The following is a 15,929-nucleotide window of genomic DNA, read 5'->3' on the forward strand; positions in this document are numbered from 1 at the left end:
GAGTAGAGAGGCTATAAATAAAGCTACGCTGCTGTGTGACTACGCGTAAATGAGTCGGAAGAGGGCAGAGTGATAGTAGGAGGGCCTTCTCCTCCTCTCTCTCCGGCATTCATCCCGTTTCCACCAATAGGCCCAATGAGCTCAGGGCGCACCGCCCACTGCCGGTGTTTGTGAGTGTGTGTGTGCGTGTGTGTGTGTGTGAGTGAGTTTTTTTTTCTCTCCTTCTCCTTTCCCTTCCCTTTTTTTAAGCCGAAGCTGGATGTGTAGATCGTCACATGTTGTTTCCTCTCTTCAGACTGAACATCAAGTCGACATGTGATATTTATTGCTGGGCAGCAGAGGAAGACGAGCGCACGCACGGCTCTGCAAATAGAGGACTAAAAATAAAGCGGACTTTCTTCTTATTATTATTCTTCAAGCGGCTCTTGGAAATTAAAGCGCTGCGGTCTGGTTCGGTCTGATCTGGTCCAGAGGGACGCGAGAATGGCGAGTCCGCCAACCACCGGCGGCCAGTCGCCGATTGCCAACACCGGCAGCGGTGGCGCAAACGGCACCAACAGCGCGAAGAAATGTGGCTATCTGAAGAAGCAGAAACACGGACACAAGCGCTTTTTCGTTTTAAAGGAGCCGTGCGAAGGACTCCCTGCCCGGCTGGAGTACTACGAGAGCGAGAAGAAATGGAGAAACAAGTCCGCCGCGAAGAGAGTGGTTCCCCTGGACTGCTGCCTCAACGTCAGCAAGAGAGCGGACGCCAAGCACAAGTATCTCGTTGCTCTTTACACCAAGGACGAGTATTTCGCCGTGGCGGCGGAAAACGAGCAGGAGCAGGAGAGCTGGTACCGGTCGCTGACGGATCTGATGGCCGAGGCGAAAGTGTGCGACGGCTCGGCGTCCAACTCTGCGTCCTCGCTGGTTGGCTTCGACGAGGCGAGCTGCGGCGTAATAACGCCGGTGACCGCCGCCTACAAGGAGGTATGGCAGGTTAACCTGAAATCCAGAGGGCTGGGGCAGAGCAGGAATCTGACCGGCGTGTACAGGCTCTGCCTCTCCAGCCGGATGATCAGCTTCGTCAAGCTCAACTCGGAGGTCGCCTCGGTCGTCTTGCAGCTGATGAACATCCGAAGGTGCGGCCACTCCGACAGCTTCTTCTTCATCGAGGTGGGCCGATCTGCGGCCATCGGCCCCGGGGAGCTGTGGATGCAAGCTGACGACTCGGTGGTGGCTCAGAATATCCACGAAACCATCCTGGAGGCCATGAAAGCCATGAAGGAGCTGTCGGAGTTCCGCCCGCGCAGCAAAAGCCAGTCGTCCAGCACCAACCCCATCTCTGTGCCAACAAGGAGGCATCTGAATAATCTCCCCCCGAGCCAGACCGGCCTCCCTCGGAGGTCCCGCACGGACAGCACCTCCACCACCTCTCCTGTGAGTAGTAAATGCTTGTCTTGTCGTTTACGCACTGCCAGTGAGGGCGATGGCACCATGACACGCCCAATGTCTGTCACCGGCAGCCCACTCAGCCCGGGGGTCCACAGGACCCCTCTAAGCCGATCTCACACCATAACAGCACGCCCCTCCTTGACTTTTGAATCGGCTACCCTTCAGCACAGTAAGTCCATGTCCATGCCCCTGTCTCCTTCCCCGCCTGTGGCAACCCCATGCCCAGGCAACGGGTCCTCCTGCTGTGTGGACAGCGGTGTCCCCCGCCCTTCCAGCTGCAGTGCCTCCTTCTCAGGCTCCCCCAGTGATGCGGGCTTTATATCATGTGAGGAGTATGGCTCCAGCCCTGCCGACGTGCGGGACCTCAGGTTACCCCTAACCCTTCGCAGCAACACTCCTGAGTCTCTCAAAGCGGATACTCCTCCCTCCAGGGATGGGAGCGAGCTTGATGGCTACATGGTGATGGAGAGGCAAAATCAGAATGGTTACCGGCGGTTGTCGGAGCTGGATAAAGTGTATCGAAAGAGAACCTACTCCCTTACTACCCCTCGCCAGCAGAGGCGGCCCCCTCAAGTGTCCTCAGCCTCTCTGGATGAGTACACTCTGATGAGGGCCACGTACACCAGTGGAAGCCAGTGTTCTCTGAGGTGCCACACGGCCTCACCTAAAGCAAACGGGCTGGAAGATTACAGGGATGTGCACATCAGCACCAGCAGTCTCCATGGTGACAGTGGCTACATGCCCATGATGCCCGGGGTTGCACCCCAGACTCCGGGGTCCAAGGATGACCCCTACATGCCCATGAGCCCCATGTGTGTTTCTGCTCCGAAGCAGATCATCAACCCTCGCTCACACTCCTGCACCGCAGGGCTGCCCCCACACAAAGATTCCCCCGGGAGCGTCTCTCTGGAGGACAGTGGCTACATGCCCATGTGGTGTGGACACAAGATGTCAGTGGAAAGCAGTGACGGAAAGCCAAACAATGGCGAGTACCTGTACATGTCTCCCGTGGATGCTCCGGTCTCCCTAACACCCCCTGATTACCTTCTCAGCCCCTCGGGAGACCCACACACCCAGCACAGACAGCCTTACTGTTACAGCTCTCTACCAAGATCAGTCAAAGGACAGCTGCAGCAGTTGCAGCGAAGTGGGTCTGCCGACACCGACCAGTACGTCGTAATGAGTTTACAGAGACAGCGGATAGAAGAAGAGACCAACGGTGGTCCCGTCTCACCCGGAGAATCTGGAAACGGTAGCTCTCCAGGTACACCAGGCACCCCGTCCTCTCTCCCTTCTCCTCTCAGACTGACTCGGCTAGATGGTGGCCTGTTGCAGCGCAGCAGGGTGTGTCGGCCCACCCGCCTGGCTCTGGAATCCCTTAGAACTCTACCATGTATGAGCGAGCATCCCCTTCCCTCAGAGCCGCGCAGCCCCGGAGAGTACATCAACATAGATTTTGGTAGTGCTGCCCATGTCACGCTGGCAGATGGCTCAGAGGCTGGAAATGGATTGTGTGCAGAGGGGGCTTCCCTGTCACTAACAGACTATGCTAATATTGACGTGAGCTCATCGGCTCACCTTGAATCACACCAAGTGGAGGGATCCCAACCAGCGGGGTGTCTGAACCACACGCCTGACGTCTTGATTTGCCCCAGCATGGTGGGCAACCAGCAGGACACGCAGGGAGTCGAGGGGGAAGAGGATGAAAAGAGAACGCAGGGGGAGACGAAGGAGACGGACCATAACGGGAGTCCCGCGTGTGAGCCTGCTCTCACTAAAAGTGACTACACCGAGATGACCTTTGCCCCCCCTGCTCCTTTATCTGTTCTTTGTGCCACTGATGCCACCCCACTCCCCACCAGCCCAACCGCATGTGTGAAGAGACTCAGCCTTGAGAGCAGCTTAGTGGACGTGGTTCCCCCTGTGCCAGTGGACTCTTTCCTGCTTGGGGGTCCTTCGTTATCTCTCACAGTTGTCGATCCAAACCGGGGGGCCAAAGTTATCCGGGCTGACCCTCAGGGCCGTCGCCGACATAGCTCCGAGACCTTCTCCTCCACCACCACTGTGACGCCCGTCTGCCCGTCCTTCGCCCACGACACCAAGCGGCACAGCTCCGCCTCCGTGGAGAACGTGTCCCGCTCTGTGCGCAGCGCCGAGGAGCCCGCCGAGGACCTCAGCAGCCCCATGTGCAGGGAGACGTCGGCGGGCTATCAAAACGGACTGAACTACATTGCCTTAAACTTGATGGAGGGGAACCTCGGAGGGGCCAGGCTGGGGGGATGCGACGAATTCCTGAGGTTCAAGACGGCTTGCGGCTGCAAAGAGGGCCTGAACGGCTTCAACTCCAGCCCGTACGCCAGCATGGGATTCAAGGAGACTACTACTGCTGCTGTGAAAGGTGAGTCTCACATCCTCATCGCACACGCCCATTCATTCAGTAGGTTTTTCATTCATAAAGGGAGTGGTGTAAGAGCAGAGGAGGATCAAGATCCGCCTCAGTGAGACTTTATAGTCTGGCGCGACTGGCCTCACATAACATCATTTCCTACATTTGTTTTAAGCTTCCTTACGTTCTGAAGGTGCACATTACCTGCAGCAGAGCATAAAGCATCGTCCGCTTCATAGCTTCAAGCATATTTTGGTGGTTTTTTTTTCTTCCTTACAGGTCTTTCATGACCTCATAATTGTGAATCTGTAGTGTGTTGGAAGTAGCCGGCACCCAGTCATCAGCTGTGTCTATTTTTTTTTTTTAACTCTTCCACTGCTAATATAGTGTGATATGTAAACACAGGCTGCAGGAGCCTCGGAGAAGTAAACTAGTTATTAACATGGCTGCCGGGTGTGGGCTGCGATGTTTAGATAGGATTAGTCACCTACTCGTTCCACCCATCACTCTGAAAAATCTCAAGGCTGTGTGATGCCGAGGAGGTCTTTTATCCTGTTTGAAACTGCAAAGCTCAAGGGCTGGAAACATTTTTTTTTCCTTTTCCAAATAAGAGACCTTAAATTATTATTAGGAAGTCAACGAAAGGGTGCAAAAGCAATAAACACTGTCTATTTTGCGTGCGGCCCACTGCCTTCATGCATGCTCATTAGGCTGCTAAATAAGATGATAGGAGTTAAGACTTTTCTTCGTTATTCCTCTGCTGCTGTCTTATTTTGAAACAGCTTCTGACGGTTGTGTTCTGTCAGCTCGATGCTGCTGCTGTGTGCTTTGTGTGAATGGTATGCTCTGATCTCCCTCAGTGACGCAGTTTCCTACCACGTCAGTATGTCTGGGGGGGGAGAAAAAAAATCATATTCAGTGACGCACCACATTATGATCCTGAAGGATCTAGAATGGCTGAAATGGATATATATATATATAAATATATATATATATATATATATATATATATATATATATATATATATATATATGTGTGTATATATATATATATTTATATATATATATATATATATATATATATATAAATATATATAAATATATATAAATAATGTGTGTCTATTTTTTTTAAAGTAATTGCTTTACGCAGTGTTTTGTAACCATGAGATGTGTGTGTGTGTGTGACTATGAGGAGTGGTGGGGGCATACATACCCCCTTCAAAACATTACCTTTCACCTCATTTCATTCAGTATTGCATCAGTGGCCTTTGATATATGCTTAAATGGCAGGGATGATTTACAGAGATGGATGACCCAAGCAGGGGCATGTCAGAAGTTGTTGTTTGGGCGGAAAGGAAAGTACAGAGGGTCGTGATCACCGTGAGTCACAGAAGTCTGTGTTCCCGGTGGTGAAACAGTAGAGTTTAATTAGTGTTTGTGCTTTCTTTCACAACCCGGGGTTTGTCTCCCCAGCTCTGGTCTCAGACAGGCTCTCGCTCTGTGAGCCGCAGCCGGCGAGGAGCTCGATGCAAGTCATCGGGTTCCCCGGAAAAACAAGTGAGTCAGTTGTTTACCAATTGTCAGGTACTGGGTTTCAGGGCTGGAATGCGGGCGGTGTGCAAAGGTTGCTGGGAGAGGTGAATGCTCACTTGTTTTTCTAACCTGGTGGGATGGACTTAGAGGAGGAGGGGGTGATGGGAGGATTCTTTTCTTTTTCCCCCCACTGTGAGGAACTTCACAAACAGGCCAATGAAAGGTTCTTTTACAGGAACAAGGTTTGATAAACATGTTTTGTATAGGGACAGTTGACTTGAACGAGGCACACGTGCACTGTAAACACGCGTACTTTCTGCTCTGTTGAAAATCTTCTTGTATTGTTACAAAATAAATACAGACGTTTGTCCCTGTGCCAGTTTGTACCCCCTTTTTCTCACTTTTTACATTTTATACCCCTTTAAACGCACCTTTTTTTTAACCAAGGCACTCAAGCTTTGGTTTATTAGTTTACTTCTATTTATAGTTAATTATATATGGGTATTAGAGAGGTAAATGGTCATACAGATTCTCAGATGTCATATAATTTATTCAGTTTATATTATTATCTGAGAACGTTGTATTAAGCTCTGTTTCCATTTGTTTTGGTTCTGATTGTCATTTAGGCCTGTTCACTCGTGTCAGATAGGACCGACCCCCTGATTGAATGAAAGCAACACCTAAGTCATTTAAAGTTATTTTATAAGTAACCTAATGCTGGTAGACATCATTTACTGTGGTCATTTAACCTGGTTTTGTGACAGTCGCTTCTACGAAGTACGAATTGATGCAGATAAAACATACCGTAGTAGACGGCACAGTTACTAATGAGCTCGACACACGGGGAGCGGCAAACGACGGCGACTAATGGCTTTCACTGCCACCGCGGTGAAGACCCAACACACGGGACGCAACAGCGACAGCAGCGTTTCATATCGCGCCGTTGGATCGCTTATTTTCCATAAATTATATTGGTAAGAAATTTAAGGGCTTTTGATATTTTTATAACAGTCTGTGACCAACAACGATAAAGAGTCATAAGATAGTTTTGGAATTGACTGAAATCTTGCTTGTATGTCTACTCTACAAAATAAAAATACAAGCGGGTTCATCCTATCTTACCCCCATGAAGCAGCCTGGAGAATATCCTCCTCATTTGATGGCGGACCTCTTGGCTGATCCAGATAAATGGTGACGGTGACAACTGTTGAACATTGTTCAACTTTATTGTGTGGCGTTGCAAGCCCGTGTACAAGCTTGAAATTTCACACGCACAAATTTTGCCGATCTTTTGGCTGGAGGAGGGCAAGCAGAAGTTTTATTGGAAATGAATGGAGAGGGAGCAACGTCACTCCCCGTATGTCGAGCCTATTACTTCAGAAAGTCTGGTAAAAAGAACACATCAAGACTCGAAAAGGGCAGAATGACCTGGAGACATGGGAATGCTTGTTGGAGGACACAATGTGAACAGAAGGAAGACTTATGATTTTCATAGACAACAGACAGTGTTGCCAGATTGGGTGGATTTCCGCCCAATTAGGCTGGGAAAAAAATAGGTTTAGGCGGGGTGGTAAAATTTGGACTGTTTTCACAACATTTGGCAGGTTTTTAGGAATTATACAAAGGAAAATTCTGTCAAAATAGTCGTCATTGTGTGGTAGGAAAGCAAATAACTCGTACAATGTAAAAAAAAAAAAACAGCGTTTCCTTGTAGGTTGTTTGCTTTTTGAAATGTCTAGAATCTTTCAAACCTGACATCATCGATGATTAATATAGTCATTGGCTAATGAAGTGTCACTATGAAATGATATTGGCCAATGTTGATTGTAAACGCATCCAAATGGGTTTAAGAGGTCACCTGATCAACTTGTTTCATGGCTGCAGTTGTGCGTGAAAGAGAAATGCTAAATTGATCTATACTCTAAGAAAGAAAGAAAGAAAGAGAAAAAGTAAGAGAGATATCATTTTTATATTAAGTTAGATTTACTGGGATATTGATAACTTTTTTGCATTGCTATGACACATGATTGGGAAGGTAATCTTGTGTGAAGGTAATTTGGTTACCTCATCATACATGTTGTAGAGATGCTGCCCGTGCAACATTTTGTCTTTGCTTTAGTGCTGTTGTTTGCTAATGGCATGTCCTTTATCAGGTGTGTAATAGTAATGGTTTTGTGTGTTATGTAATAATCATACACTTTTAACATGAGTTCAAGCGAGGTTGAGGTTAGGGCTGCTTTTTTAAGCATTGGGCAGGTTTTACGTTGTGGTTGGGCTGGAAACTGTCGGCCAGTTCTGGCAACCCTGGCAGCAAAACACACGCATAAACTGTTCACTTGAGGGCGGGAGATCGTGATGGAAGAAATAATGAAAGAGTGAAAAGTAGGCAGGGCCCAGTTGTCGTTATCAACATGTGCCAAGGATTTCAAAAGTGAAAGTTTCAAGACTACTATAATTTTTTTATCATGCAGTTCCAGTGGTTTACATTTTATTTAATGACAGTTGCTGTTCGAAACATAATTTTTTTATAGAGCTGCCCTGCCCCCATCTACTGCTGCACGCTGCCATTCCAATAGCTTGAAATAAGTCCAAAAACGATTTTTGCCTCTCCTACAAGAATAACTAAGTTTGCTGTTTGCAAATATCCTCAGTCGCAAAAATGCACCTGCTACTTTATTCACATAATGCTCTTTAAAAAAAAAAAACTAAAGTTGGTAAGATACGAGCTGCATATCTGGCTAGTAACTGCAGAATTACTACCAGAGCAGGTGGCTTTACTAACAAGTTAATATTACTTTAGCATTCTCACTATAGAAGGAGGGAAGCAGCAAATATAACAGTTTTGTCATTCAATATCTTTATTTGTATCTGTTGCAGTCTATAGCAGCATACAGTATATCATCCTGGCCAACATAGGGATAACTGTTGATCTTGTTAGAATTGTCTATGTAATCACCATCCTTCATTTATTCGAGGGAATCTACCATGAGAGTCTTATTCCTACCCCTGCATGGGTTGATCAGTCTCTGCCCGCTTAGAGGTGAATGACCTCTGGCATCAAAATACAAAACATTTCTTAAAAAAAAAAAAAAGAGGGCCACGCCTGTTTACTACAAGACGACAGGCTTCGCCACATTCCCCTGTGATCGCCGAGAACACCGTTGTTTGCATTCCTGCCATGCTTCAGGTACATTTCGGACCTCACCTGTTGTAATCTGGCATCCTAGATCACAGTTCTGCGTACGGGAGGAAATGCTGTACATTTGTAAACACTTCCTATCTGTCAGCGCATGAAGGAAGTTGCACAGGTTTCAGTTGGAAACGTTATGGGCCGGCGGGCGGTAGCCACATTTCTTATGATTTGGGTTGCAAATTTCAAACTAAATCTTCAAAGAAGCAAATTAGTCAAATTGCCATGTTAGTTGTGTTTACTGTACTGGGGAAGGGGGAAGTTTGGACTCAAATTCCTGCGTTAAGTTAAAGAACAGGGAGGCCTCCTTTTGTAGGTTGAGAGGCGCTAATACATTTTTGGAAACAACCAAAACATTTTTTCCTGATAAATGGGTGAACCAAATTCTGAAAAATCAATGTTTTCCCCGTTTATTAAATGCATTAAAACTAAACACTCCCATGATTTTGAGTAAATAAACAAATCAGCCATTAGCAAGTAATTTGATGCGTCTTTATTAAGTTCAACACCAGAAAATCGCACAAAGATAAATGGGGAATAGTCGGCAAATTTCCTCATTTTATCTCAAATGCAAAACTTCCACCTCTATTAAGGAACCTGCAGCACATTTTTCCTCTTTTATATGGGACAGTTTTCAGAAACAAATGGTCAAACTGGCAATAAAGCCAAGAAAAGTCGGATCGTTGCAGCTCTAACTTTACACAATTACAGATTAAATTCTGGTGGCCTTTTTCTTTCTTGGATCTGAAAGTTTCCTCCTACCACTAAGTGAACAATTTTCGACGTGAACGCTCAGGTGCGTCCACCTTTTGTTTATGCACCAGCGCTCCTTCTTAAAAGAGACTAAAGGACACGTAATAACATGTTTTAAAAACGCAGAGAAGGTTTTGAGCCAAATTTAGACTGCTTTGTCAATTTTTCCGAATGCCCCTGAGTAAACTCTGATGAAAGCAAAGCTTTTGTCGTTTACTCGTCTGAGTGTCAGATGGTGTTGTGTTTGGAAGGATTATAAAAAAAAAATCAACTCAAATCTCTATGTTTCGGTCAGTACAGGTGAAGGGAGGCGTGTCTGGCGTTTTAACACCTTTTCTTTATTCCTTTTGTTTGACTCCTCTTTAGGCCATCTTCGTCTTCGTCCTCCTGTCATCTCTGTCCCTAGTTCTGAGGTCTTCTTTTACCCAATGTTTGGCTGTTTGGGATAAAAGCCGTCCTGCACGGGTCTGCAGACGGAGGGGGAAAACTGACTCACACTCTCCATTTGTGGGCCCAGACTGCTCGCCCCCAACAACCCCCCCACCCCCACCCCTCCCTCCCCAAAAATACACACACCCACCAGTCACACATTTTGACTTCGTGCAGCACTACCATGTGCGTACATATACAGCTATCAGCAGATGGTGGGTAGTGGGGGTGCGATGGGGTCAGGGGTTTCTGCACCTGCCCCGCCAAGCAGTACTCACTGGTTATCTGGCCCCTCCGAGGAGAGTGACAATACGGCAGTGACTGGCCACCATCTGCCACCACAACAACAGAGGGAGAGGGTGTGTGTGTGTGTCTGAGATAGAGGGGAGGTGGGGGCGTGGCCAAGCAGTTTCAAGAAGCCAACCCGAAACCCTTCCCCCTCTTTCTCTCCTGCCGTGAGTCCTCCTCCTCCCCCCAATTCTCCTCGTTGGTCTCCCTCCAAGACCCTGGTTTCTGTTTTTCAGAGGCCATGTGATTCGACTCTCCCCTCACCCCCCTTGTTTCTTTTTTTACTCACACAAAAATACACCTTTTTCCACGTCCAGCGCACTCAGCTGCTTGTTGTTGTGCATTGACTGCATTCTCTGATTGGTTTATACTGACAACTCTGACAGTTGTTAATTAAAATTAGCAAATGACTCTGCCTATTTCTTCCGTCTAATTTCCTTCCTATTATCTGGGGCTCATTTTTAGGACATGGTGTTGCATGTATCCTCACCTGTCCCAAACTCCCCCCCACCCCCACCCCCCTGCCCTGCAGACGCACGTAAGCAGCGCCTCTGATACATAACTCTTTGAGCAAAGTAGGGCGGGATGTTCCAGCGCGAGATCAAAACAAAGTTAACCTCACGTATCCTCAATTTAGCTTGGAGGTAAGACGGATTACATTCACTTCAGGATTAGACATTGTTCAGTAGCTTGTTTTTCGAAAGGTGAAGCACAGACGGCGGCTTTGCGCTTGTGATGCGAGTACACAATCAGCGTATTCGTCCTGTGCACAAACACACACGCGCCAGGTGAGAGGGATCTAATGCGAGGACGGCTCGCCTACGGGTGTTTTTGAACACGTATCGTCCTAAAGAGGTGGACAGCTTTCCGTCAGTGGACAGACCGTGTGCCAGTAGCGTGTTTTGGTGGAGAAGAGAGCTGTCACATCCATTATTTCAGACACCTGAATAAAAATCGGACCAGCTGTTGCTCTGATAATTGATTGATGGATTAGATAATTACTTTAAGCCGAACAACCAAGTGTCTCGTCTCAGCTACGAGGGTTTCTTCCTTTTTTTTCAGCCTACTGCAATCTAGACATTGCCCTATTGGGGATTCTGACACTATGATAATCTTGAATAAAAAGCTATATGAACTAAGTGATTTTATATTAAACAAGAAAAACAATATAAAAACTACTGCTAAAGTATATAAAATGTTGTTTATTACTGTAACACGTATTGCTATTTTGAGTCTATTACATTCATTACAGCTCAAGTGTAGAGTAGATTGAGCAGAAATGTTCCAGTGCACAGCGTGGAGAATTTTCTACCAGTTTTTTTTTTTTTCTCCTTCTAGTCCCTAATAGACCAACCAGGTATTAGCTGGATTGTCAGCCAGGCTATCAGTAGATTTAGCACCTGCAGGCGGCTGCTTAAAAGACTCCTTCAGCTTTGCCACACGCAGTTTGCTAATAGAAAGCAATAAACGTGATGGGTGGTGCACTTTTAGTTTCCACTGCACGACTGCCTATGCTTTCAGGGATCGGAAATGTTTCCAAACTAAAGAATTTTGACTTTCTCGCAAGCAAAGCTAAACTGTTGAAGCGGCTCTGTGTCCTGCGCATCTGGAAACTCCAGATCTACGGTCAAGATGACACCTTTGCCGGCGTTTTACTAGGACTTTAAACCACAGGAACGGTTCTGAAAAACTTCAGCAAAACGATTAGCCGAGCAGGATCTTGGTTTGCCGCTATGAATTCCTGGTTTACTTAACGGTCTGACGTTTTGATTCGGATTCTGGCCTGATTTTCTATGATTGATAAGCAATAGGCAGTGGTAGTGGTACTACCATTAATGCATCGTAGCGTAACCTTTATCTGATTTGAAAAAGAAAACTTCTAAAGTACACCAGAGCTATCATCTGCTCATTTATTATCCGACAATGATGCCAATACGTCATTCTTAATTTTTTGTATGGTGAACACACACACACAAAAATCAGATTTTGGCATATTGATTAGTGCATCTCCACCCTCATATGAGTTGAAGAGGGACAACGGACTCTTGCCGTTGTTGTTCTTGTTTTGTTGGTCAGGCGGAGGTGTGGGAGGCCGACGGTGTCAGCCGGCGTTTGTTTGGCCTCAGCACCACCGTGGATCAGGGAGGAGACAACCGGGCTCAGGAATGTAAACAAAGCAGACCTGTCCGTTCCATTTCTTACCGATCGTTTTTTTTTTTTTAGACAGATGGCGAGATAAACTTTCGACTCGTCCACAAACATGGAGAGCGAGGAGCCAGAGAGGAGGCTGCTAATACATATCTGTGTCTCTGAATGAAGCGGGGGGCTAATTTTAGCTTGCGTGAGCTAAATAAATAATGAACAGAGCTTGAGTGTGGCTGTGCTGGCGCGGGTGGGCAGGTAGGGGACAAAGGGGGTGTGGGCTTTTAGTAGCAAGTAGAGAGATGGGGGCGTGTGTGCATGTGCTTGTGAAAAGGAGGAGGGGTAGAGGCTACTGAGTTCATTCCCCCTGCTGGATCTGCAGTCCCCTCCTCCCAGTAACACACCCCCTACCCCAAAGCCTGCTGCCTACCCCTTTCTTCGCTGCAATCTTCTTGGGTTTGAAAAGCGCTGTGTGTGGCCGATCCTCGTCTTTGCACCTATTGTTCTTAGACGGAATAAAAATAAATAAAAAAAAGAGGCAGAAGAAGGTGATGCATCAGTTTGTTTTCATGGCAACACCTGGTTGCTGGTCTGAGCTGTTAAGGTGATTCAGTCCTCCTTCCCGGCAGATCGCAGTCATTCTCACCCAAGTGCTTGCCTCTACAGGCTGCTGACTGGCCCATCCCCTCACACAGACACACACACACGCACACACACACATTTGGTTCGGTATGGTCTCCGAGTCCCATGACCTCACTGCATTCCCTTTCCCCTCTGCCAGGTTCGTTCTGTTACTGTGGTTTTTCCACCGCTTCCCACCCCAGTGTGTCTGTTTTCCTCCGTCTCCGCCAGCACAGGTGGCCTCAAGAGTAAAATCAATTATCTGGCTATTGAAACGAGCTTGCAGGTCCATATTTTTTGCATCTCGTTACCATCCTCCCCCAGACCCCCCCCCCCCCCCCAACCAACAAAAACACACAGCCCAGCTTCACAGTGCTTTTTTCCTCACGAAAACCAACATCACTATCAACATTTTCCTCCAGGGCAGAGTGTATAGTGCAGAGATAGAGAACAGGAGTGTGTGTGTTTGTATGTTTACGGTAGGAAGGAGTGGTGGAAGGGGGGTGGGGGGTGTTATGCAGCCGGTTCTGAATGAAAGGTTTGTTTTAGAGAATGGTGATCGCATCCAGCTTTGTGAAAACCTCTCTTGTTCTTCACAGCCAGGGAGAGGCAGAGGAGGCGGCGAAAGGGAGAAGAAATGCAGCCGCTATCTCTGCCTGCGTGCGCGCGCGTGTGTGTATGTGTGTGTCTGTTTGTGTCAGCCAGCCAAGACTTCCGCTCCTATCCGATAGCCCTGCATGCAAATGAAACCTCACAAACATGTACACCGGGGTATAAGGTCAGCACAGTTTTCCACTGGGAGAAAAGCTAGACGCCGAACGCTCTGCTCTCAGGGTGTTTGGAAACACATATGTTTGAGTGTGTGTGTGTGTGTGTATGGGGGGGGGGGTGACCCATGAAGTGTTTTGTAGGGGTAAAGTATTATTATTTTCCCTTTTTTTTTAAATCAGGAGAGTTTTGCTGTGTTTCGGCTGCATAGTGCTTCTTTTCCCCCCTGCCATGATGGCACGGATTGCCCTACAGGTGGATTCAAACAATCCGGCTACTTTGCCCTGGTCCTGCCCTCTTTTTGGGGGAAAGAAGACCCTTGGTAGTCCAGGGGTTTGTTTGTCCTGATAAAAGCATAGAATAAGCAACACATACGTGTTTTGGGAGTTTTAGTTGCTTGGTTGCGATGTCAGAAAGAAGAAGAAAAGGTCTGGCAGAGGTTCTCAACGGGACCCACCAGCCATGTACACATTGAACGACAGAGATAAACCAAGAGAAACATCTTATTTATCTGAACTCTTAACCTTTGCCTATATACTAAATAGTACGCTGTTACAGACAAATCTGAGTTAATCCTGTAAACGTTTCAGGCTACCGCCATTTAAGGTCATTGTCCTTTAAAAGGTTTCTGTATACCTTTGCAAACCAGTGACTTGCAGCTTATAATCGGTTGCCTTGTATGGTATGATATCCAAGCAGCTAAAACAAGCAGACAAACAAAACAAAAAAAAAAACATAGGTTTTAAATTTCTTTAAGCTTTGATTCCACCGAACAGTCTAGAAGACTCACATTCGGGCATTTGTAAAAGGAGGCGAAACAACAGCGAGTCCATCTATTGGGTGATTTCAGAGGGTTCTATTGGATCGGAGACTGCTTTTGATCACTTATAACAAGATGGCCACCATAAACAAACAGATGTTGTTTTTCTTTGAATCCTCTAATATAATGCTTAGCATAGATTTAAAGATTTGTTGCTGACAAACTCACTACAAAACCCCTGAATGCTCCCAGTGTTGCTGAGGCATCTAGCACACAAGCTGTTCAATGCATGTATGAAATCACATGTTTCTAGAGGTCTGGTTTGAAAAGTCTTATTTCTTTTCTTCTTCTTCTTTCAGAGTGAAGACTGACAGGTCTTCCCAGCTCTTCTCCTCCTCCTCCTCCTCTTCCTCCCTTTCCTGTGAAAGTGAAACTCTGCTGCATCCAGACGACGAGGTCACCACTGCAACAGCTGGACAGCTGGCGCCCCTTCACCTCGTGGCTGCCCTCTTCGGGGGTCTACGGGACGGCCATAACCATGGAAACACGGACATTTGACCCTTGACCTAAATCCTCCCTCTTCTTCTTTTTTTTTTTGTTTTCCTCAGCACCCAAACATCCAGGTGCCATTGCTGCTGTAGTACAAGACAAATAACTCTTAACACTAGATGGGTAACTTTATCTCTGTTCTTAGGCCTTCAAAACTCTTCTGCAGTATATTATTAGATAATTTACTGTTATAGTTTATTTCCATTTCCAGACTTAGTATCTGGTTTTAATTTGGCTTGAGCCAAGTAGTCGTTAGACTTTTCTCACCTGAAAACCTGTGAACCAAACCTGAAGAGCATGCTTACACAACTACATGCAAAGAAAAAAACAACAACAACAACAACAAAAAAAACCTTTCATGATTACTGATAACCTGTATTTATTTATTTATCTATGATGTATGTCTGTATTGAATGAAAAGGGTGAGCGAATTTCTATACAGGGTTGTGCTGCAAAAACAGACGGCATTCGTGAGCATATTTAAAAGTCAACGGTAACGTTTGCTTACACAAGAAAAAAAAAAGCCTACCTCAGCACCGAGTCAAACAGTAGAAATATCTATATGAAATATTTATTTTCAGAGGTGAATGTTAAAATAAAATGCAAAAAAAAAACATCAATCCAAAGCCTTACTCTAGCCATTAGCCTCATTCTGATGGACAATTTTCTTTTTTCTTTTCTTTGCTTTTTTTTTTATTTTTTTTAGTTTGGACCTTTACGTACACAGTATCAAAGATTTTAGCTGATCATTTTCAAGTGACTGAATGTTATTCAGAGCCAGCCTCTCTGAGATTAAGTTTCTTATCTTTGCCACACGTATGACAAAAAACAAAAAACAATGTATTCAAAGTCCAGAGTAATATATTTATCCTTACCCATGAAATGGTGTTTTCACACACATGCAAAAAAATAAATATCAGATCTGTGTTTGCTTGTCTGAGCCCAAGTCTCAGTCCACCTGCGACATCCTGCACGAGGTCTCCGGGAAACAATGACCCATTTGGACATGGATTGGTACTAGATCCTAACGCGACGGCGAAAAATAATACCACCGCTAACGAAATGACACAGAA

General features: G+C 46.2%; 1 protein-coding gene across 2 annotated transcripts; it reads left to right on the forward strand.

Moving 5' to 3' along the window:
• Positions 1 to 288: 288 nt before the first annotated feature.
• Positions 289 to 15,470, forward strand: irs2b (insulin receptor substrate 2b). Of its 2 annotated transcripts, none has more exons than XM_012875086.3 (2): positions 289 to 3,835; positions 14,667 to 15,470. In XM_012875086.3, the coding sequence occupies exons 1-2, from the start codon at positions 484 to 486 to the stop codon at positions 14,669 to 14,671; spliced, it is 3,357 nt and encodes a 1,118-aa protein (XP_012730540.2). In that variant the 5' UTR covers positions 289 to 483; the 3' UTR covers positions 14,672 to 15,470. The 2 variants fall into 2 exon arrangements, with proteins under 2 accessions (XP_012730540.2, XP_021178492.2); XM_021322817.2 differs by lacking the exon at positions 14,667 to 15,470 and adding an exon at positions 9,666 to 10,426.
• The last annotated feature ends 459 nt before the right edge of the window (positions 15,471 to 15,929 follow it).

This window comes from Fundulus heteroclitus, chromosome 7, assembly GCF_011125445.2.
Source record: "Fundulus heteroclitus isolate FHET01 chromosome 7, MU-UCD_Fhet_4.1, whole genome shotgun sequence".
Classification (NCBI taxonomy): Eukaryota; Metazoa; Chordata; class Actinopteri; order Cyprinodontiformes; family Fundulidae; genus Fundulus; species Fundulus heteroclitus.